Source organism: Lepidochelys kempii, chromosome 7 (assembly GCF_965140285.1).
Source record: "Lepidochelys kempii isolate rLepKem1 chromosome 7, rLepKem1.hap1, whole genome shotgun sequence".
Lineage (NCBI taxonomy): Eukaryota > Metazoa > Chordata > Testudines > Cheloniidae > Lepidochelys > Lepidochelys kempii.
In genome coordinates, this window is record NC_136386.1 from 9,574,768 (window position 1) to 9,599,870 (window position 25,103).

At 42.0% G+C, this 25,103-nt stretch overlaps 1 protein-coding gene across 14 annotated transcripts in view; it reads left to right on the forward strand.

Annotated features, from left to right (window-relative positions):
• MITF (melanocyte inducing transcription factor) overlaps positions 1-25,051 on the forward strand; it is a 168,217-nt gene extending 143,166 nt beyond the window's left edge. For 10 of the 14 annotated variants that reach the window (XM_073351079.2, XM_078853551.1, XM_073351085.2 and 7 more), the window contains 8 exons: positions 17-244; positions 1,786-1,869; positions 3,528-3,623; positions 9,243-9,360; positions 13,399-13,473; positions 14,539-14,614; positions 19,061-19,208; positions 20,791-25,051. In XM_073351079.2, the coding sequence (XP_073207180.2) occupies positions 17-244; positions 1,786-1,869; positions 3,528-3,623; positions 9,243-9,360; positions 13,399-13,473; positions 14,539-14,614; positions 19,061-19,208; positions 20,791-21,171 (1,206 nt within the window). In that variant the 3' untranslated portion in view covers positions 21,172-25,051. The remainder of the gene's footprint in view (positions 1-16; positions 245-1,785; positions 1,870-3,527; positions 3,624-9,242; positions 9,361-13,398; positions 13,474-14,538; positions 14,615-19,060; positions 19,209-20,790) is intronic. The other 4 variants (XM_073351080.2, XM_078853552.1, XM_073351082.2 and 1 more) reach the window with 2 other exon arrangements.
• Positions 25,052-25,103: the final 52 nt, after the last annotated feature.

Below are 25,103 nucleotides of genomic sequence, written 5' to 3' on the forward strand. Positions count from 1 at the left end.
TACCCTGCTCTTGCAGGTGCAGACTCACCTTGAAAATCCAACCAAGTACCACATTCAGCAAGCCCAACGGCAGCAGGTAAAGCAGTACCTTTCTACCACCCTAGCAAATAAACATCCCAACCAAGCTCTGAGCTTGCCCTGTCCAAACCAGCCTGGTGATCATGTCATGCCACCTGGAACTGGAAGCAGTGCACCGAACAGTCCAATGGCTATGCTTACACTTAACTCCAACTGTGAAAAAGAGGTAAATAATCGTGTCTCTGTGTCTGTACTCTACTGTGATATTGTCTTATGTTTAATATAATTCTAACTTGTCTTCTGTGAATGTTAAGCCAGAGTCACTCATCATAAAGATCTTAAATTTATCTTCTATTGTGAAGTGTTAACTTGAAAAATATAGTTGTCATTTCTAATATATAAAATATTTGGGGTGAAAAATCTGTGGCCCAGTTCAAATTTTTTTTTCCTTTGCGCTACTGTACTCAGCTTATGCATCTTATTAAAGCCTCTTATGTGGCTGGTCAGTGCACAGAATGGTGAGTAATTAACCTCTGGAGAATGCAAAGCCATTTTTGTTTGTTGGCTGCAACTTTCTGGAATAATGCTTTTGTGGCTCATTCAGAGTATAAAGAGCAAAAGGCATTTTTTTAAAAAAAGAAAGAAAACCACAAACCATTGTGAGGAGAGAATTACTGAAGTAAAATAAAATTGAAATTACTTCTCACAAAAGCAATCCGTCTGTATCTGATCTCTCAGTCCTTCTTGAAGGAAACCTGCACAGTACTTTCAAAAGATAAGTCTGGGAGCTTAAATTCATATTGTTGTTAAGATTGTGATTTTTTAATGTCTAGCAAAGTCACTGGATTTATGTCTTATTACAACAACCTGTAACTCCCTTAACCCCCCTCCCCCTTTCTGTCCTATGACTACAAGGGTGTTATCAGGCCACTTCACCTTGAATAGGCCCTTGAAGTATGTGTTAACTGCTTATGCTAAACAATCTGTTTCACCTGATATTTAGCTGGGACACTGAGTACATTTCCCAGACCTGAAGAAGAGCTCTGTGTAAGCTCAAAAGCTTGTCTCTCTCATCAACAGAAGTTGGTCCAATAAAAGATATTTGCTCACCCACCTTGTCTCTCTTTCGAGTTATGAGTTAGTTAGATAGCTTCCCAAAATATCACTGTGTTTATAGCCTTTAAAATATTACTGCTTGGGATTTCAGTCTCAGATCTCCTTTGTGCACATGCAAAATTTCACTTGGATGATGCCTAGAAGTCTTCTGCAGCAGCATTTGCAGCAACAGCCTTACTGGTGCTGATGAATGGTGCCAGTGCTAATTCACGTCTGTAAGTGTGAGACTATCCGGTGCATATAAGTTGGTATGTATTTGTGCACCTGCATAAGTCCAAAGAAGACGACTTTCTAAAAACAAATTTATCCAGTGCTCCTACTTTGATAGTATATAATAATGCAATGTGTATGTCTTCTCAGATTTACTTTTTGCAGCAATCACTTTGCATGTGCCAAGAGAGCAGGGCTTTCCCTGTTTTTATTCCATTGTTTCCATGCTTTACAACAAATGAAAATAAAATAGCTCCGTCCCATAGTCATGATCACACCCCCATTTTGCTTTTTCTCGAAGGAGTTAAAGCTTCACATTGCTGTGTCATCAGGCACATGTGTGCATGACACTGGCTCCACCATGCCCTTCTAGAGGAGAGACTATGCCATAAATTCAGGTCCATGCTTTGCTTCCCCCCACCCCCTTTTTTATATTTACAGGGATTTTATAAATTTGAAGAGCAAAGCAGGGTGGAGAACGAGTGCCCGGCTCTGAACACACACACGCGAGCGTCATGCATGCAGGTACTGTATGACACAGGAGTTGAGAGAACAGAACACTTTATAAAGAGAACCTGTGTTTCTCCATGATCACCAATATGGAAATCTACCCCCTACTTTGTAGCAGTTTTTTTTTTTAAAGGATGAGTGGCAGAATTACTATATAGAAACCAAAACTGTGATGTCCTTTCTATGAGTTTATTTCAGAAGTGCATTAGAAATATATCTGAAAAGGGTTGACCCTTCTTCCACACGCCAATCTTAGCCTATGAAAAACCTCTACATTCTAAGCAAGTCTTGGGAAAACTGTTGGAAAGAATGCTCCTGTATGTTGCTCTTTCCATAGGATTTCAGTGGAAAGGAGAAATACATTCTAATTCTATCCTATCATTTTATTTAGGATGCTCTAGTATGTTGAATGACCTCTTTCTATAGGTTTCAGAGTAGCAGCAGTGTTAGTCTGTATCCGCAAAAAGAAAAGGAGTACTTGTGGCACCTTAGAGACTAACAAAAGTCTCCTCTTTCTATAGAGATTGCATTCAGATTTGACAATGTGAGATGAGGTGGTTTAATATTTTCTTATTAGAATAGGAATAATATGGGTCAAGGATATGAATTCTCACTCCTCTGCAAAAATAGTGTCTAGTATATAGCCTGTAATTGCTACAGTGTCTCTTTTTTACTATGTTTTCCTCTCTGGACTCCCTGCTCTGTTGAGCTGGTATGGAAACTGCATCTCCTATGAGTCGCCCAATGGAAATAGCTGCCAACAGAGAAGTGTCAGGGAGGTGAACCAGTTGGATTCCACCAGAGATGGAGGCAACCATTTCAAGGACAAACTTTTGAAATCCTTGGTAATGGTGATGGGCAAGAGAGTGAAATGCAAGGGTTAGGAGGGGAGCGAAGGAAAGGTGAGGAAAGGAGGTTGGAAAGAAGAGATGGATGAGGAACAGGAAGGAAGGTTCATAGAAGTCCCACAACGCTTTAAAAAAGTTATATGCTAGTTTTAAAAAAGCACAGAAACTAGTCTCAAATTATATATGTGTTTGTTTGAATAGACTTCTGTTTCCATCCTCTGCAATGCACATGCAATCACAGTTTATTGCTATCCCTGATTTTATGGTACTTCGGGGGGGTGGGGGGGGGGAAATGAGCTTGTGGGGCTATCAGCTACAAAGCTGTAATGCAAACCTCACACTGATCAAAGTCCCTAGGAATACAAATGCTGGCCATTATACAAGAACGGACTCTCCGAAGTTGCCACCAGAAACCATTCTGAAATGGTGTAGAATTGCCAGGCTGGTTGGTGGCCTGGAGACAGTGCTCCTTTTCCTTGTCCTATACCTCCCAAACCAACCGAATTGTGGCATGTTTGGTCTTGATTTGCTTGGCAACTCAATGTTGACTCCTCCTGCTGATTAAAGAATGTCGTTGATGATATCTGAAGGCAGCTTACCCTCTCCTGGGCTGGGAGAGCAGTGATTATCACTGGGAGACTGAATTGGAGTATGGCGAAAATGCATAGCTTTCAGGGTCCAACAGATACAGAACTAATGAGGGGGGGCAGTGTGCCTTGCTGGGTCTCTCTCTTTATTTTTTTAATATTACTATTGTGTACTATTACTGTTACAAACTCAGTTTCAAGTAATTTGCATTTTTCCCCGTTCACCTTTCTGTTGCAGATGGATGATGTAATTGATGACATAATTAGCTTGGAATCAAGTTATAATGAAGAAATTCTTGGCCTGATGGATCCTGCCCTGCAAATGGCAAATACGGTACAATGGTCCTTTCTTGTCCATTATAGTGACTGCTAGACGTCCTGTCTAGCTACATCTAAATCTCCTCAGCTTTAGAATAGCTTTTAGTGTGAAATTGGAGTGCAGCACAATTTGCTATCCACCGTCTCTAGTGGTTAGGTAGGTGATATAATGAGCATTAAGAATTTACAGTGGAAAGCAACAGGGTGGAACTTGGTTTTAAAAAATGGTTTAAAAATGCTGTGGAACAGCTGCTACAAGGAGTTGGATTTTGGTATAGCCATAACCATCTGCCTTGGAGTCAGATTTAGGCTGTTCCTGGGCTAGTTGCAAGGGGAGGAGTTTTTTTCTCTCACCCCTAATGGGAGGTCGTCATGGTACCTAGCCCAGTCTCCAATTAGCAAAGGGAAAGTCCATTTCACCTAGTCTTGTCCTTACACTGTGAGATGGAGCTAGCCCAGGGAAGTTAAAGCAACCTGGGGAATCAGCAGCCCAGGTGTAAAAATCCCTGTGCCCCTACATTCCTATATCTGTACATAGCTTTACATCAGGTACAAGGTAAGCAGACAGACATACACCAGCTTTAAACCTATTTGTATCCACATGCAAAACTGCACAGGTTTAACCAAATGAGTTCAACATCACACCTTTAATTTAAACCAGTGTAACTTCTGTGTGTAGACAAGAGATCTCTTTCTAGATGAGGGAGAGGTTGGTCAGAGGGCAGAAAAATAACAGAAGGGAGTAAAGAAAGTGATAGTTTAAGAAAGAGAGGAAAGCGAGAAGGGAGCTCAGAAATCCAGAGAGAAGAAGAAATGAGGGATGTGTGAGATGGAAGAGACCCCAATAAATTGTTTGCCTATGGTATCAGTGCTGTTAAGTCCGATGGGGTAGATCTGAGTCAAAGCTGATATTTGTTTTTTATTTAATTCCAGAATTAAGAGCTAGCTCTCAAGGGACTTACTGGCACTAGTTGCCATCTTTTTATAATACCTGCTTGATGCTACACAGCCTAGCCCTCTCTTCCCAGAAGCTCTCACACTTATCCTAGGGACACCCTCTCAGCTTATGTGCTCCACTGCAGAAGCTCTATTACATCGCTCAGAGAAAAGTCCTCTGGATTATAAAAATAACTTTTTTAAATCGGTGTTTTGAGCCACTGTATAGAATTCTACAGCAGAGATAGAATTCACTCCTAAATTCCATAGCATGATTCAAAATGCACATATCTGCTGTGGAATTCTATAGCATGGTTTAAAAAACAAAACAAAAACCCAATAGAATGGTTTAAAACAAACCCCCCTGGGCAGTATAATACCGTCTATTAAGGATATCCTCTTCGGTTAATTTCTGGAGTAATTTTTATAGAATCCTATTGGATTAATCCCTACTAAAACCCATAGAACCTCTTTCCATAAATGATTCCTATATTTCTCTTCCCCCATGCCCTTTCACGGAGCCCCTGATGTGGGAACCCTGCACCCCCAGAAAGGAACCACCAGTGCTTTTCTGTGCTACTTTAGTGGGGAACCCTTTCAGTTGCCGCATGTGCATACATGCTCCCAGTAACACTGTAGAGACATGTGCCAGCAGTTACAGTTCACAGCTGTAATGGAGATCTCCAAACCCTGAAACTCTCTGATCTGCCACTCGCCTGCTTCTGCTCCCATAGGTGGACCTTTCTCATCAGCTGGTGAGATCTGTGATTTAAATGAAATGAGAGTGAACTTTAAAGTCCAATACTATTGCATACAGTTCATTGTTATGTATTCAGTTTCCAGCATAAGTAGCTTTAAATATCGTTAGGAAAGACTCTGTCCTTTGGATTAATTTGATCAATTACTTAAAAAAAAAAATGCAGGCTTTCTACACTTTGCTGTATACTGAGATATTATAATAAGATTGGCAACATCGGGACTTCTTTGTGTCATCAAAGTAAAACTGCATTGGCTAGGAAGCTTATCCCACTCTCCCCAGTAAACTTCAAGCCAGTGTTCTTCTCAAGCAACAAGAAAAAATATATCACATATCTTGTAATTGCTGTTCAAATAGTTTGATCCTGCTCCTATTGAAGTAATGGGAATTTTGCCATTGGGAGCAGGATTGGGTCCTTAGAACTTTGTATTGCTGTAACATTGTAAAACATCTGTAAGCTTACTATTGATTTAACTACAAGGTGAAAGAACGTGGAAAGGAAGCAGTCCTCAGAGACTCTCAATCTATAAATAGCTCAGCTCATCTTAGACCATAACAAAGACTTTGTTGTTCTGTTATAAAAAAAAAAAGAAAAGGCCCAGTTTGCCACATGTGATAACAGTGCACTTGATTTTCAAAATAGAAGATCTATAGTGAGTCAGTGCTCATGGGAGGTTCAAGCACCACTTAATTGAAAAGCATCAGGCTTTTTGCCATAAATTACAGCACTCGCCCTTTGCTGCCGAAGACCTGTCTTCTCACTTGTGACCAAAACTCAAGTGTGATGTATTTGATCTGACCGTAAGAAACATAACAAAGGCCACCATGCTACTTGCAGTATGCTTGGAAGTGACCCAGCAGCAGAATAGCTGGGGTATTGTACTTAATACTTAACTCTATATAAATTAGGTTTAAAAAGCAGAGCCGAGTGGGGAAGTGTAACTGCTACTCACCAAAACCAACGAAGCTTAAGCAAAATTCCAAAACGGAATGCTTCCTGAACGTTTAGCCTGACTTCCTTTAAAATTTGCCTTTCCTGCAACAGTCAAATCTCTTCTTTAGAGGAGCTCCGTGTTAGTCATGGAATGATGTTTGTAGGTCAGGAGGAATTTTAAGCAAAAGGACAGTACTAAGAATAGGTAGGATGCCCCAGTTGGGAAAGGGGAGCCCCTCAATGCATCATGGTGCTTTGTGGATTAGCCAGACCATTTTCCATCTTGATTATTCAAAACTCACAATAAAATTAATGTGGACATTCGTTTTATTGCGAAAGGATAGGAAGGCTGTAATCAGTGGTGAGATGGTTCAGTTTCATAACTTGACACCCAGTTTCCCAAGAGATCCTTTCATTAGATTCCAGCACAACCAGCCATTATTTTAGCTGGAAATCATGACTTCTAGTAGCTGTAATACTCAGGGATCCTGACATAATCTTGCAACAAGAGTGACAGAAATTTACACTGTTACTTTACTTCATGTGTGGCCTGTGCGTCTGGAGGACCAAAACCTGAGAATGACACACTTGATGGGAGAGGTCTCATTATACCATACTCTTGTGAGTGACCAAGTTGAGTTGGGTGCCAGGCTTGCCCTTCTTCCATTACCTCTTCTGGGAGACTGAAGGTTGTTTCACTACTTTGAGATGATCTGCAAACAGTGAGTTCCCAAACAGTGGAAAGCCACCTGAGTTGCAGTAAAACCCAGACAGAGAATCAGATTAAAACAAAAAGGGGTGATACACATATGTATGTATATATGGCAACATATTAAATCTCCATCCGCCTTTGCAGAGTTTTAGACAGGGACACTGTTACAACATGCTGTCCCTACCTGGAATTGATCTTTCTCTGTATCTCTCAAGCCTTGTAGGTTACTTTGATCTGCCACCCATCATCTCTTTTGCAAACATATATGCATACCCTCCAAGGAGGGATATGGCAGTTTGTCATAGAATTGTATTTCCTAAATCCATCCAGGACTGTTTGCTGCTCTGGACAGTTTGGGTCCTTTTTTTTTTTTTTCTTGTATCCCTTTTATGGTTTAAAGTTGTCAGTTTTCATGCAATTCGATGGAAGTTGGATACAACTTCTGTTACGCTTCCTAGTTCCTTTCAAAGGTGGATACACCCAAACCGGTTTCCCACACGCATTGCATCGTATTTTAAAAACTTTTCTAACTTTTGAATTCTTGACTTTGCAACCTTCATTTTCTTTAGGGCTGTCAAACAATTTTAAAAAATCTTAATTAATCGTGAGATTAAAAAAATTGTTGCAGTTAATTGCAGTTTTAATCACACTTTTAAACAACAGTAGAATACCCATTTAAATTTAGCTTGAAAGTATGTCATCTGGAATGGTGGTCGAAGCATGAAGGGGCATACAAATGTTTAGTATATCTGGCACATAAATACCTTGCAGTGCTGGCTACAATACTTCCAGGAGGGAGTATGGGTGGCAGAGGGGGTTCATGGCTGGGGCAGGGGGTTGGGATGCCCAAGGGGGTACGGGGTATGGGCTCCAGGAGGGGGCTCAGAGGGGAAGGGGGTGGAGGTGTGGGCTCTGGAAGGGAGTTAGGGTGCGGGACGGGGGTTCTGACCTGCGGGAGGGGGTTGCGGTGCAGGATGGAGTTCGGGGTGCAGGCTCTAGCCGGGCAGTGCTTACCTGAGGCGGCTCCTGGTTGGTGGCGCAGCAGGGCTAAGGCAGGTTCCCTGTCTGCCCTGGCTCCGCATGGCTCCCGGAAGCGGCGGTATGTCTGGCTCCTATGCTCAGGGAGGGCTAGGGAGGTTCCATGTGCTGCCCAAGCTCACAGGCACCGCCCCCACAGCTCCCATTGGCTGCAGTTCCCGGCCAATGGGAACTTCGGGGGCAGCACATGGAGCCTCCCTGGCCCACCCTGCGCCTAGGAGCCAGACGTGCCACCGCTTCCAGGAGCTGTGTGGAGCCAGGGCAGGCAGGGAGCCTGCCTTTGCGCCGCTGACCAGACTTTTAATGGATGCCTGGCAGCCCTACCCTGTCTGCTTAGGAGAGTTGGATGTAGTTAGGTTAAGACTCTTGTTGTCACTTTTGACCATGTATTTCTCCGATAAGCCACTGTACCCCAACATTTTTCGCTTGCACAATTTGTGCAGCCTGCATCCTCTCCTGTCACATGGTGAAGTCACATCATTAATATGAGGTCATGTGACCACAAGGCTCAGTTATTGCAGATCCCTCCTGCCAGGCCTTCTCTGGTACTTGGAACTCCTGCAGAATGCAATGGCACTTTAACTCAGTGATTTGAAACACCCTGGCCCATATAATGCAAAAAAGTGTGGAAACATCCCCCACGTGTTTTTCATGTTAGAACAGGAAAATCCCAAATCAAGCTAGGTCTGTACTATGCAGGGAGCTCTCAGATCAACTAAATACAGTTGGCTTAAACAAGTCCACGTTACATGAATGTGTAATTCATTTCTGTAGGGCAATGTCACTCTTTAACATTTATGGGAGAGTTTGGGCTCCCTCTTATGGTTACATTTAAACTTTAAAGGCTTTTTTCCTTTTTCCGCCCAACACAAGTATACTTAGTTTTTTAAAACTAACTCTACAGGAACAATATCATAAGTTATGAAAAATCTACTTAGCTCTTATGCAGAGGTCCTTTGTAGTCTGGAGAATGAAGTTCCTTTGCTTCCTTGTGTTTTGTCTGTATTAAAAATGGGATTGTCTATATATTCTATATCATCCTTTGCTTTCTGTGTCTCTAGGGATCTTGCCTTTGAGAAAGGATTGCAGCATTCTCCCAGAGTAGTCATTTTTCACGTCCAGGCCCATTTTCATTAGTGATGTTGAGCTCCCTGTTTGCACATGGAGCCGAGAACATATTTCTTAGCAAACGTTGGCTTTGTTCAAGTGTTTCAGATGGGCCGCAGCAAGTGACCTTTCTCCCTTTTATTTTTTCCAGTTACCTGTATCTGGCAATTTGATAGACCTTTATGGCAACCAAGGCATGCCTCCTTCAGGACTGAACATCAGCAACTCGTGTCCAGCGAATCTTCCCAATATAAAAAGGGAGCTCACAGGTAAATGATCTTAAAACGTTATCACTTGAAATGATCTGACATGAGGGTTTACTTTTTTAAGAGATGTTTTTGAAAATTCAGTTATGCAAATGGAAATTTGAAGGTTCTCGATTCTCCACTTTGTTCATTTCCTAGCAGGCCTGTTAGCTTCCACTACACAGCACAAGAGGGGTGATGTTAACAATGGGGTTAGTTTTCTTTCCATAGATATGTAATCAGTTTGCTTTGTAACAAACAAGGACAGTACCATCATGCGTGGAAATCCAAGGGTTTTCGTAATCAACCTGCAGAGTAAAACCCTGTAGCATTTAAAAGATAGAAAGCTCTTTGCGTCTCTTACATAGCTACTCTCTAGATTGGATCTATTATATGCTTCTCCGGCTATAGGTGTAATAGCGACTTGAATGAACATGATGCTTCTCGAGAGACTTCATGGAGAAGAATATTGTATGTAATGACTCTGCCAGTGGGAGTGATTGTTAATGATAAGAAAATAATTTGTAATACTGTCAGACTAGGAATGTGGGATCTATAACAAGTGTCAGTTAACCCCTTGCTGCTGCGTTTAGGTGGTCAGGTATTGTAGAATGAATGGATATTTACTCATTTATAGCATAACAAATGTTAAGAATCTTCCAAGAATCTCATCACCTAAGTCGTAAAACAGCCTTTCCTTATATATGAACAGTGCTCTGGTCCCAAACGTTTAGATGCATTAGGAAGTAATAGATTGATAAAATCACTTTCCATTGCAGCTCCAAGGAAAAGAACATATATTTAAAAAAGACATGAGTTTAAAAAACAGCAACCCAAAAACCTATTCTACTATTTAAAATACAGATTATACAGAAGCAAACTAGAGTGAAGCTTTAAGACTCTGGGTGCATTTTAGAGAAGGGAAAGCTTGGATTCTTTGAGGCATTTCTCACTGTCTTAGTTTCACTTTCTTTTTGGGAATGAGGCAGAATAGCCGCTAACCACAGTTGGGGGGTAGCTCAGCCCACTTGTTAAGTACACCTTATGCACATGTTTTTGTTAAGTACACCTTATGCACATGTAAAACTGGCTTCAAGCACGTGACCAATTCCTCTTAACAAAAGACATACTCTAAGGACGATCAGGTATTTGGGGACGCAACCTTCAGCGGACATGCCAGAGGCATAGTTTCTTGGCTGCCTACATTCTCACCTATTTGCTAGGTTGGCGTCCTGTAAACTCGCAAGCTAACTGAAGTAAACCACAGATGTTGGGCAGCAGCAAGCTTAAATGTACTCCTAGAACAGTTCTGCATGTGTTGACTCTTCTGGAGGGAGTCCTACCTCTTTGCCAGTGCCGAGGCATTGGCGCTGTTTGCTTTCTGACATGTGGTCACGCCACACAAACAAAGCAATGCTTCTCTCAAGGCAGTTGTGGCTGCTAAAATGGTCGCTTGCCTTGGAAGGCCATTAGGATTGCAGTAGAGGTGTAGAGATGCTTAAAAAAGGTAGTCTGATTGCAGACCATAGCAACCAGGTGCAGGATGTTCCACAATGGTGGAAAGTTAGTTGAACCTCTGGATGCAAGCTAAGCACACAGCCCGAGGGAATACATAGGAAACCAGCCTGACTGGCAGATGCACAGTACAAGGTTGTGTAAGACTTGGGATGTAAAGCAAAAAAAAAAATCTCTGAATGAGGAATGCTCTTTCAGATGGGGTGTTAAGTCAAGATAAGAGTCAACCTAATTCCAGGCAGTCTCCCTGCCACAATCATCCCTTAGATGGGGGTGGTTCAGAGCAATGGTTTACATACTGTAAGAGCAGAGACGTCCAAATATGTGCTAGCAGGTCATATGCAGGGACTAGCTTCCGGTGTGTGGACAGTGCCTCCCATCTTGTGTGGTACCAGAATGCATATAAAAATATGGAAGCATCTGAAGAATTTCCCTTTAAAAAGCAATTGTCTTGCTGTCGTGTGGGATGGGGGAGTATCAGATCAAATCAGAAAGTAGTGTTTTCTTGAGGACATCAGTTGCTGTAAACGAGGATTTTGTTGTCCCCAGTGTGAACACAGAAACTGAATTCTGAGCTCTGCATCCTCAGGGTAGAAAAGTCTTTTGTTCTCCCATAACTGAAGTCTGGAAGTACCCTAATAGTGAGAACCAGGGGTGAAAGTAAGGGGGTACGGGCCGGGATGGCGTACTGGTAAAATGTAGCTGCCAGTACCGGCCCGTACCGCTGACTTTCAAAGCGCTGCCGTGCCAGAGCTTTAACATCGCTTGCTGCCCCTTTTGTGCCCCCGGTTCGGCTGCCCTGCCGGGTCCCTACCAGCAGGGCCACCAATGGGGGGAGGGGAGGGGGGGCGCAAAAGGGGCAGCGATGACCCGGCAGGGCCTCCGATGCGGGGTGCAAAAAGGGTAGCGATATTAAAGCTTTAACATCGCTGCCCCTTTTGCCCCCTTCCCCCCCCTAGCTGCTGCTGGTGGTGGTGGGGGCAAAAGAAGTAGCTGTCCCGGGGCCGCAATTTAAAAGGGCCCAGGGCTCTGGCTGCTGTTACTGTGTCAGCACCGGCTGGAGCCCTGGACCCTTTAAATCGCTGCTGGAGCCCCAGGCAGTGCAGGCCAGGGAGCGCAGATGGACTGGCTGGGGGACACTGACCTCCCCCTCCTCCCCCCAGCCCTACCCCTTCCACCTGAGGCCACGCCCTTCCGGGGGTGCCAGAGCAGCCCTGTACCAGTAAGAGCTGCATTTTACTTTCACCCCTGGTGAGAACATCATAGTCCCTTTTCTGTGTTCAGGAAAACACATCATGTTCTGTGGTAGAGCTGCTCCTTGTTTTGTATTGTGTTCCCATGTGATGAGAACAATTATTTGTACTGCAACAGGAATATGTGTAATTGCAGATTTAGAGTGTTTTTAAGCATATTTTTCACACCTCCTTTCCTTGTGGGATTTAAACCCTTGGCTTGTCTGCACAGTAGGGCTGAGATGTTCAAATCCAGTGGAAGAATCTCTTCCTCTTTCTAGGTGGCTATGCACATGCCTCTGTAGAACTTTTGGGTTAACTTCTTCCCTGTTGTAAAACTCCCGTGCAGTCACTGTATTTTACTCGGGGATGAATTTCACCTATTGCTTCTAAAACTCCTGAAGTGAAATTTTTTTTTTCTGTAGTGCTTGGATAATTCTTGCACGGCTGTGAGCATGTTGCGTCTTAGCATTGTGCTTCAGTACCTTGCTGAAATAGGTCCCTTCTCTTTTCTGAGTCTTGGTCTACACTTAAAGTTAGGTTGACCTAGCAATGTCAATCAGGGGTGCGAAAAAACACATCCCTGACTCAGTTATGATGACATAACCCCAATATAGGCACGGCTGTGTCAATGGAATAGTGCTTCCATCGGCATAGTTATCATTTTGGGGAGGTGGGATTTCCACATGGATGGAAAAACCCTTTCTGTTTCTGTCAGCCTCCTCTACACCAGGGGTTCTCAGACTCTTTTTTTTTTTTTTTTTTTGCTGAGCCTCTCTTTGAAAATATTTCAGGCTCTGATGATCCCCCCTTCCCCCCCCCGCCCCAAAAAGTGATACCAAATTACTGTACATACTCATAGGAGCATTAAATGAAGCATGTAATCACTATCCCTGCAGTCAAAGGCACTGAAGCCTCTCCAAAAGTGTAAAACAACAATATGGTATTGCCATCCTTACGTCTTGCAGCTGCTGTACCCGCCCCCCCTTCCAGCTTCCCTCCCCCCGGCAGTGTCCTCTGTTTGGGAACTTGAAGTATGGTAACCTGAGCAAAGGATCTAAAGGTTATCACAATATTTCTTGTGATCTGACGACCCCTATGCAATAGCTTTGTGATCCCCTTTTGGGTTGGGACCGCCAGTTTGAGAAACGCTGGATGGGGTTAAGTCGGCAAAGCTGTGTTAGTATGGTCTCCGTAGTGAGGCCTATCCCTAGTGATAAGATAAATGACGTCAGAAATATGTATGTGCTTTATAAATTGCTGTGTTGGCGTCCTTGACTTTCCAAAATTCTAATGACTTCATTCACGTGCACAGCGTGTATTTTCCCTACAGAGTCAGAAGCCAGGGCGCTGGCTAAAGAGAGGCAGAAAAAAGACAATCACAACTTAAGTAAGTTTCATTATGCTTATATACAATATTTCCTTAATATTTTAGTTGATGACCCACAGTGAGGAGTAAGGTACACAGAGGATTATTAAGGATTTAATTATTTTTAAAAAGGCATTAAAGCTTTGGGTGGCTTACTGTGCAGTCCTTACACCACTTTGTTATTGGTTATAGCCACAGATGGAATATCTCAAATTCTCTCATATTGATTCCTTAAACCTGCTATTGAATTTAAAACACTATTTTTTAAAACAAGTATTTGAGAACAGTTTTATAAACTTATGAGACTACGATCCAAATTCTGAATTCACAGTGGTTTCACCTGTACCAGTATAACTGAGAATAGACTTTGGCCAGTTGCCTTTGACAAAATACGCTGTACAAAATTTCACCAGAAAAAAAATCTGTGGTTTAAATGCAAATGTAATGTACACAATCAAATCATATATCTCTTCTTTAAACTTGTGTGCATAAGTATAAGGATATCTATCTATCTGTCTATCTATATCTATCTATCTATCTATATATTTTTAAGGAGCATACTTTTATATTTACCACCATGAATACATGTGTTTTACTAACTTTAAAATTCTAAAAGGACACTTTAGGATCCTTTATATCATTTCTAAAAACAAGAAACAATCTCATGCCTCTAGTTAGAAAGCAAAACTCCCGACTGGTTTCAATAGCGACGTCTCCTTGATGGCACAGTATGGTTTAAGATTTTTAAATTGGATCATGCAGTGTTTTGAGGAAGTATGGCAAAGTACTTAAAGAATGAGACTGGGATTCAGAACCTTGGGTTATTTTCTGCCTTTCCGCTGACAAACTGGATGTCCTTGGACAAATCACTCAGTTTCTGTGCCCTAATCTATCCAGTTGAAAAGTGGGTATAAGACTTACCTGTATCACAAGTATGTTTATAAAGCTTAAGTGGTGTATCAAGTATTCATGTATATAAGTATAAAGCATGAAGTGTTTTTGAAATCTTTAAATTAAAGGGATTGCATTCTGTAAGCAGAAAGCATTGTTTTTACTAATGTGTATTTCTTTGTTATTTTCTTAAAGTTGAACGAAGGAGAAGATTTAATATTAACGATCGCATTAAAGAATTAGGCACGTTGATACCAAAATCAAATGACCCGTAAGTATGGGACTGTCTCTTCGGTAATGATGATATGTGTGAATTTTTGTTTAAATGTCTTAAGAGTGCCTTTGTGCTCAGTAGCTTACTGTACTTTGGGAGTACATTAAGCTAAACCACCCAAGGGGACTCTGGGCACCCAGTAAGAGAGTCCACATAGACAGTTAGCGTGGAGTAACTAGTGTGCTTGCAATTCACACCCTAGTTTATTATGCACTAATTTCCCCGTGTAGACAAACCCCTGTAAGGCCACACCACTGAGTCTCTTCACAGCAACTGAAATCTTTAAAGATTTTGACTAATTTTTGTTTGATCCTCCTGGAAAATTGTGTAGATGGTATATCTTAATGAACCATATCAGGCAATGAGTTCGCCTTTGCAGAAGCACTAGTCTGGCCTGCAGGAACTTGGCAGCAGTTGTGTCAGTGAGCACCCAGTGTACTGCCCCACCCTTTCAAAAAACAGGAAAAAAATGTTGCTTTGTTCCGGTTCTCCACATCACTGACTACGAACTTGCCATAAGCATGCCCAGGCTTACACATCCATGCAGAAGTAGCTTTATTAAGTAATTTACTGTAGTTAATTTATCATAACTAGGATACAAATATATAAAGGTTATGAAACCTTCATGTTCCAGGACGAAAGCCCATCATGAAAGGGCTGAATCCATGTCCATTGAAGTCAGTGGAGTATTACCATTGATTCAGTGGATGTCAGATCACGTGCTTCCCACTAACAGCCTGGGGTAGGAGGAAACTTTCCTCCTGGCATGTTGACACATAACTGTTCCCTGTGGAGGTTTTAGATCCTCTTCCTCTGATACTGGCTACTATGGGATAAGATACTGGACCAAGTGGACCATTGCTTTGATTGGTATGGCAATTCAAATAGAAAATAATAATGCTCCCAAGCGGATAGTCCTCTCAAGTTTAAAAAAAAAAAAAAAAAATGGAATCCAGGCTGGTACTTGCCTCCTGTTCTAGTACATGAATTGGGAGTTCCTGGTCCCTGATGCAGAACCCAGAACAGGATTCCTGCTGGCTACTGAGCTGAGCCAGATGCTATCCATGTTCCAGTAGACCTAAATCTTATCTTGACATGCTGATTCTCCACCATCCACAAAAGGGCAAACCCACATAAGTACCGTCACGATGGGCTTGGACAGGGGGGTTAAAATATCTTCACATTCCAGTACAATGCCTTCAAGCAATCCATGTATCCTAACCCTCTTGCGAGGACCAGGCACCAGAGGCATTAATTAGGCCTTTTCTACATGGGGGAAAACTGACTGCCATGGTGGTTCTGCAAAAACTCCTCCATGTGGACACTACTCCCAAATAAAAGTGATTTTATTCCAGAATAATTACTCCACTTCAGAAGAATCATAGAATCATAGAATATCAGGGTTGGAAGGGACCCCCGAAGGTCATCTAGTCCAACCCCCTGCTCGAAGCAGGACCAATTCCCAGTTAAATCATCCCAGCCAGGGCTTTGTCAAGCCTGACCTTAAAAACCTCTAAGGAAGGAGATTCTACCACCTCCCTAGGTAACGCATTCCAGTGTTTCACCACCCTCTTAGTGAAAAACTTTTTCCTAATATCCAATCTAAACCTCCCCCACTGCAACTTGAGACCATTACTCCTCGTTCTGTCATCTGCTACCATTGAGAACAGTCTAGAGCCATCCTCTTTGGAACCCCCTTTCAGGTAGTTGAAAGCAGCTATCAAATCCCCCCTCATTCTTCTCTTCTGCAGGCTAAACAATCCCAGCTCCCTCAGCCTCTCCTCATAAGTCATGTGTTCCAGACCCCTAATCATTAATCAGCAGTCCCAGATTAGAAGCATCTATTCTGGACGTGTGTCCACACAGGGAGCTATTCTGGAATAGCTATCGTAGAATAGCTTTTTCAGCAGTAACTATGCCAGTCAATTTCTCCATGTAAAGAATCCCTTATACAGTGTCTCCTGCAATTTTTAAAAGAGTATTGTGAGGTACACCCCTTACAGAAACTACTTAATTGTGAACCCTGCCAGTGTATTCCCCTAGATCGAAGCCCTGTTCAGCAAATGAATGTGAACCTGAAGAGTAGGCCCTTGCCTCAATTCCTGGTCAACCCATTTAGAAAGAGAGATCCTTGAGGTGGCTGCCATTCCTGAAATGGGCTTGTCCTTGTGTTGAAATCGCTGTACATAAAGCAAAGATCTGACCCTATGGGCTCATTAATGATCCCGGTGAAGGTGTTAATCCTGGTGTCTTGACCAAACTCCAGTTGGGGTGATGGAAGTGAGCAGGCACTTCATCCAAGGAGTGCAGGATTTGGGTCATTTGTATTTTGAAATCTCGCCTGCTCTCCACTCGCAACAAAGCTTTATCAGTATATGCCAGTATCAAAACTGGGAAGTTATTGTTCCCTCCAGAGGAAAATTGATGGAGTAACTTGATTAACCCATATCTCTTGAGACGGTGACCTACGTCCATTTTACGTTACCACAGAAAGTCACTATACACAACGATTCCTGATTCTTCATGAATGATCACCGAGAAAGAATTGGTCGGTTCACAGTTCACTCTGTTTACATTCTTGATACAGAGATGGGATAATCTAGAGAGAGCTCATTTGTTTTTGCTATCCTGAAGACTGAAAATAATGTTCTATATTTCTCTCTTCATAAGTGTCTCGGTGCCATGGAGTAAGTAAATAAAGCAGGGCATTAGCTACGTAAGCATTTATCAAGTGATTCAACATATTACTTGAGACCAAGTGATTGCAATATTAATCAGAAGAGCAAAGATCAGTGTGCTGAAGTTCGTAAAGGATGCGCACACAAAGCTGAATAGTTTTAAAATATACTTGTCTGTCTCTTTAACAGTTTAAAAAAAAAATAAAGTAAAAACATTCCCTCCCAGCACTACGACTTGGTCTTTGTCCCGCACGTTACATAACGTGTCTCTTCCTCCTTCCCTACTAAGGAATCCCTGGAAAATGCACCCTCAGTTGCATCGTCATCAGTCATGTGTGAGATTGTGTGACAACATGTTAGATCTGAGCCTTGCTACTGTGTATACGTTTTAATTGTGTGATCGCGTGATAAGACCCTACTAGGAAAAACTGGGCCCTAATCAGTGCGACCAGATACTTCCCAATGAAACCTTTTAATTCTAGTGTCTTTCCAGTCAAGGTAGGATTCCACAGGGGAGGCTGTTTGTCGTGCACTCTCTCACGAGCAAAGGCGTAGCAGGCACTCGTAGCTAACACACGAATTCTGTGTGCTGGCTGGCTGGAGGGTTCACCACACCCCCTAATCAGCAGATCACTTCCCTTTGGTCCAGTGTGGAGCAGGTCACCCTGGCCTGTGGCGGCGTGTAGCGTACAGACGCTACACACCCACCTGGCAAGGGTATAAACAGCAGTGTAGATGGTGTGGCTGAACTGAGTAAAGTAAAATGTCCTGCACTCCTGAACCCTCAAGGTTTATACCCAACATGGCTTTCTACACATCCGAGCAATGCTGCCCACATCCTTACTGCTATTTTTGATAGTGGAGTGTCCAGCTGCCTCATTGTTGCTGGAGCCTTTCCGCACCACAATGAAAGGCTCTTGTAGTGGGGAAAGGGCCTGACAGCCGGGAGGCAGCAGGGAAAGGCTCTGGCCAGAGGGAAGGCTCTGCCCTGCCAGAGCCTTTCCCTGCTTTGTCTAGCTACCCCCTGCAGTGACGAGTGCGGACGCAGCCTGCCTTTCCCCGCTGATAGCAATGACGTGTAAGGCCTGTACTTTACACGGTGCTGTAAATGTAGACTTAGCCTCTGAGTGGGTGTTTTAGTGGCTCAAGAGGGCCTAGGAATCTTGCATAGGAGGGTGTCCAAGGCTCCCATGCTCTTTTCTCTCAGTCAGTAACACGTCTTTGCAGTCCAGGGCTAGAGTTGGCCATTAGCGAATGGGAGTTTAACTATGTTGTTCAAAGATCAAAGCTGAAATCCAGCATTGCTCATTCAGAGGTGGGGTATGATGGGAGGTAGTCAAGCAGCCTCTCAGATGTCACTGAAAGCCAAGTGAGTCCTCTCATCTTTAGCTATTCTGTCCCTTGGCACTAGTGCACTAGAATGAGATCTATGTGAAACTTGAATCCTTGAATACTGTAATTTACCATCCCTGCAGTTTCATTCCCATGAGAAAGCAATGGTGAGCATGTGTCCTCTTCAGTAATTACGTGAATCCAAATCCCGTACAGTAGACTGCCTGCTAATGAGTTGCCCTCTGGCTCCCCCTAGTGTATTACACACAGCTCTTTTCAAAGTCGATACTTTGTAATACTATAATTCTGTCAGATGTGGTGTAACTTGTGCTGTTAAACATCACTGCAGCTCTGCTCTACGTTTTGGCAGGGGAGTTAGTTATCAGTGAGCTTGGGTAAGAGGTTGATTTTTTTCCCAACACTACTTTTATAGGGACATGCGCTGGAATAAGGGCACTATTTTAAAAGCGTCGGTGGACTATATCCGCAAACTGCAGAGAGAACAACAACGCACAAAAGAACTTGAGAACAGGCAGAAGAAATTAGAACATGCCAACAGACATCTATTGCTCAGAATACAGGTTTGCTGATAAATACATTATGAATGCATTTAACAGTTGTATGTATGTATATCATTCACATCTATTTGCTACAAGGAAACGCCAGCTTACTATGTAACTTAGAGGGAGCCATATTGCTGGTCCTGCAGTATCTATGATTAATGCTGAGTTGAACTTGTAGAGTTCTTGGTCCTCCCGTTACCAGAGGAGACAAGCTATGTTATAGGAGGAACTTTAAAAAGTGAGATGCTTCTGGATAGCAGATAATTCTCTAGCCTTTTTGTAAAACATTTGTAGTTTAGTGTGTCTCTGCTCTCACCACACAACTTGAAGCACTGCAAACTACATTGGGCATTATTAGGTTGTAGATACAGATGAGGAGTCCAGTCCTGCTCTCACTGAAGGCAGAGAAATATTTGCCATTGACTCCAGTAAGAGCAGGATGAGCCCAAGGTGCCATATTCTATATGGAGCAGTTGTCAATATGGTCAAGTTAGTTCAAATGCTTTTTGACTGAAAACTACTAATGGTTTTCCTCTCACATGACACTGCTTCCTAAACAGAGCAGTCGAGTGAAATGATGTTCTACAAATTCACATGGAGCACCACCGCTAGGCACAGGCTGTCCCAGAGATCTGCAGATAGCAGGAGTCCTCCATGTAAGGTTGTCTCCCTGTCCTCTGCAAGGGAGAAGGGAATGATGCTACATTAACAGCCTCCTCCCTGGTAGTCTGCAGGAGCCTCTCAGCCGCTGCTCTGCACAGAGTGAGTTTAGTGGGGCTTGGAGGCAAAGGGGGGAACAGGATACCAGCCTTGTTCTGCAGCACAATCCTTTGAAAGACACCAGGCTGGCAGCTCTACTTCCCTGCTTTGTGCGTCCCCTTTGTGTCTAGTACTGAGCTGCTGCAGGGAGAGCCCGCCAATGGCTGCATGTCTAGTAAAAAAAAAAAAAATACATTGAACAGTAAATTAAACAATGCTCTGATGAAAGCCAGGGGGATTTTCACCAGAGGAAGGAATATACTGTGGTGATGGTGTCTTTTTTTGGTCCAGGAGAGCGCCTCAGTTTCCCCTATGAATAGCAGGACTACCATACTTTATTTTGGTGGCTCTATTTATGGTAGTTACGGATTTAAATAATACAAAAAGATGTGGTGTAACTGTCGTCATGGCTCTGATCTGTAAGGCTTTGCTGTGGTTGCTGTCAGCACTGCTGATCTGGATATCCATTGAGAACTTAAGTTGCTGGTGTGCTTGAAGACATCTTGATCATATTGCTTGTGAAATTTGTTTTTGGCAATGAGATGGTTCTCCAGGAAAAGTCTGGCAGTGGTCTGCCACCATTGACTCTCTGCAGACTTTTAATTGAGCAAATAGTATTTAAGTAGTGATCTTGGGTGGAGGAAGTTCGGGAGGGGGGTATGATAGCTATATCAAGTCCAATTCTTGCAGCAGTTGTTGCTCTCGTAGTGAGATGGGAGTTGCTGAGAGGGTGATGCGGTTTAGAAGTGTCCATCGGAAATTGTACATCAAAGATGTATCAACAGCATTACACTTCATCTTTGCTTTCAGCTTTTATTTGTGTCTGTTGCCTTCTTTACAGGAACTTGAGATGCAGGCTCGAGCACATGGACTTTCTCTTGTCCCATCTACAGGCCTTTGCTCACCAGATGTGGTAAACCGGGTCATCAAGCAAGAACCTGTCATTGACAACTGCAACCAAGATGTATTGCAGCACCACTCAGATTTATCTTGCACGACTACCCTTGATCTTACTGATGGTACCATAACTTTCAACGATAACCTAGGATCCTACAGTGTCCCCACAAAAGTGGGATCCAAACTGGAAGATATTTTGATGGACGATACTCTCTCCCCTGTAGGAGTTACTGACCCACTCCTTTCCTCAGTGTCTCCTGGAGCTTCAAAAACAAGTAGCAGAAGAAGCAGCATGAGCATGGAAGATACTGATCATGCTTGTTAGCAGATAATTGGCATGGCCTCTCATAAACTGCTTCATTTCTTAATCAGTAGATTAAATAATTTACATTTTTAGGGGTTTTTTTGATTTTCTTTTAATATTAATCTACTTTCGCTTCATCAATAGCCCAGTATATATATTATATATATTTTTGAATTTTGTGAAAAGACTTGTATATTCTATTTTAAAAGTACCAATGCCTCCAAAATATTGTACAACACATGTACAGTATTTGTGAACTGGATTCGCCAAGAACTTTGAACTGGTCAAATCTACTCAAAGCAATAGAATTACAAATCAAAACAGTCTGTTTCTATTCAGGGGAAACTTACAAGTTATTTACTTGGAAACTAAACGTAAAGCTTAAAAAAAAAAAAAAAGAGAGAGAGAATGTGAAGAAACCAAAAATATCCACTTTGTAACCATGTTGTGTTGATTTAATAGTGCTGCCTTAAAGATACAGTATCCTTCAAACTTAGTTTAGTCTTTATCACAAGATATTTAAAATAAATCACTATTCTACTTTAATAATAATAAAACTAGCATTAACACATACTGATTGTTGATTCCAATATGAAATGTTCCTGATGATGATGCTAGAAATGAAGGAGAGAGTGTAGGGAAGCATGAATCTGTCTGTTTCTTGGAGTGTTGTTGTTTCCTACTCTCAACTGAAAGGGTTTCCCTTCTGCTCCTACTTCAAGCTTTTCTTTAAAGGCTTTTATTTTGAAAAGGAGACCTAGAATTGTTTATCAACAATAAAACAGAGGAGCACTGTAAGATGGTATACATTTTCAGACAAAATTCAATACATTTTATCAACTGGGCACATTTTGTTGTATATTTCTAACTGGCCTTTTTTTTTTGTGTGTGTTGTACAGGTTTTTCATTTGCATGGATTCTTTAGTTATCCTCATGTTTTTGTTTTGTTTTTAAATATAGTTGTATTTCATTTATAAGAATATGCCTCTTAATATTACAACAATTTTTTGACATGTTTAAAACTCACTGGAGGTTTTCTGCATTCTTTGTAAACACTTGAAAGAAAGCTTTTATGCAGGATCCTGTGTATTGAGAGATTTTGAGAATATTTTGTATATTACAGTCTCACTTTGGAAATATTTTTAAACCCAATTGAAGGTGTAGTACAGATTTAGACTAGGTAGCAAAACAAAGCTCTGTAGAGAAAATGAACTTACATATTTATTTTTAGTGATACAGAAAGAATAGTAATATGCTTTGAAGCCTAATAACTATATAGTTAATATGCCCCTTAGAGTAATTAAATTGGTGTTTTATTTCAGCAATGTGGCTGGTTTAAAAGAGTAAATATACCGTATCTTAAAATAACTGTTACTTTATAACCGTTGTATTAATTTAACTTGCAACAATGTTGTAAAAGTAGGTTTGGTGCATTATCTACGCAAGTGTAGTCCTATGCAATAACAGTAGTTACAATTGTATTATATCAAACCTAGAAGTTTTTACAAAGATGACAGATGGTGTTATGAGCCAGACTGACCGACTGGATTTCTCAGTAGCAGCCTGCAGTTGAAATGTGTCAGAAAAGCATCTCGTTCAGAATGAAGTGCCTTAAATTGTTGTTGTTGTCTTCTTGGACGAGCACTGACTGAAGTGTGGCATAGGAGAAAGTTTTGGGGTGATAGTTATAGGAAATTGGAGTGTAGCCTGGTACCCTCTGTAGAAAACAAGAGCATCCCATTCTCTTTGTGCTACACTGGAAAGATATGTATAATATATAAAAATTAAAATCTTGTTTAGTGATTGAGTGCCAACGTGGCAGACTTGATCAAGAAGCCTTGGTCATGGCTGTTTAATAGTGTTCTGAAATCAAATGTGAATATAGTGGTGATGTTGAAAGACGGAGGACAAAACGTCAGGAGTTTTAATGGAAGGTTCATACTGATGGATGCTGCATCTTTCACATATACATTTGGTTATGAAAAATCCTTGAAACCACTGGTGCCCAGTCCTGCTCTCATGGAAGCCAATAGGAGTTTTTTGTTTGACAATGGGAGTGCATGACTGGGCCTGTTATCAGCTCTGCTGCTTTCTATTCTGGTACTTGGGGTGGACTGGGTCTTTGAGAGGGAAGTCTCCTATGTGGCCGATATGGAAGACTGGTCTAGTTTACTGTGTAGTCCTGCCTTGAGTGCAGGGCACTGGACTAGATGACCCCTCAAGGTCCCTTCTAGTCCTACACTTCTATGATTCTATATTCTTGACATCCTTTCTTATATTTGTATAGCTCTTTCACTGGTTAGTTATGCGGTTCTTTGTTTCTGTTTGAATAGCTAAGTGTATATTAGCTTTGATAATCACCAGATTTGTCACTTTTCGGGAGGGGCAAGAGTCAGCCCACAGTGTTACAACAAATGCCTGTTCTTCCTAGCCCGTTTTTTGGACTGTTTTCTGTATCTGCTAGAGCAGTGGTTTCCAAACTGTGGCCCAGAGGCACTGCACGTGTGTCTCCAGCATTCCTTATTGCAGCCCGTCACCATCTTCAACGCAGTTAAGATGCTCATGTATCCTGGGTGGCTCATTGCACAGCAGCTGTGCCATAGTTTAGCAACTATGCATGCAGTCACTTTCTCTTGTTGTTGCAATATGTTAACGGTGACAGATGAAGGAAATAACAGCAGGAAAAAGAGTGGCGATAGCTCTAAGGCAAGGTCATATAGGCCCCTTCAAAGGAAAAGGGTGAGCAAAAGCCAAAAATGGGATGCCCAAGGTCATTTGGGTGTTGTAACCAGAAAAATCCATTCAAGATGGCCCCAACCTGGATACCGTGTTGGGTACCATACTGTGATCTATATAGAAGTGGGGCCTGGATGTAGGGTATGCAAATATGCATCATGCTTATTTGATCCCTGTGTGGACTAAAAGGAAACCCTGATCCCCTGCCCTCGTGCAATTTGTAGATGGTCCCCATATGCTTAGAAATTGACAAAAATATGATTCCTTACCAAGATCAGGATTTCTCTGGATAAACATTACTATGGCCCCCAGCAGCCATATCATGCTGTATGTAGCCGGTAGCTTATCTCCAAGATAGCACACTGTACATAACACTCAACTTTGGCCTTTTTCTCAACTCCTCCTACGCTTCCTTAGGTTGCACCCCCATTTTTGGATATTGCAGCTCTTCTGCATGCAAGCATGTGAGTGTTCTCATTTGGTACGCCAGGAGGAGGCCTGGACTTTTCAGGCAGTTAAGTTCTGATGCCCTTATTCTCTCTACGGTACATGCACCATGGAGCATATGGCCCTTAATGTTTTACATGTGGAGTTACTACAGACAGGCAAAGAGTCAGCAGCTTGAGGCAAGGCATTGCATCAGCAAGATGGAGCAGCAGCCCTAGGACAGTTATTGCCCAAAGCTTCAATCTGTAATGACTGTATGGCCCACGTGCCAGGGAAATGGATTACCAAACAATTCTCACTTTGCCAAAACCATGCAACAAATATGAACGCATAGAATATAATGAAGTTCTTTATTGTTTTTAGACTATAGCAATATTAACTCTGCCGCCTATAAAAGCAAATAGGAAGTGTACAAGGAAAAAAAAAAGCAAAGCACAAAATAATGCACTTACATTGATATATTTTTTTTTTTTTACACATAAAATGCACTGGGGAGAAGCAGATATTGATAATATAAAATACCTATATTTCTTGAAAAGGTGACATTAATTACTGCCTCTTGCTATGATGCTTGGTACTGTAATGTTGTTGATATTCACCTGCTGTTGAGTGCAGCAATAATTTGTGTATGGTCCATAGCACTGTAAATTATGGATCGATAGTAATGTATCCAATGAAATACTTTGAACTGTTGTTCTTCATAGATGGATTAAAGCATTTGGTTTTTCACATCCTCTGTGTAAGCCACTTGTGTTCAGTGTAAGTGAATC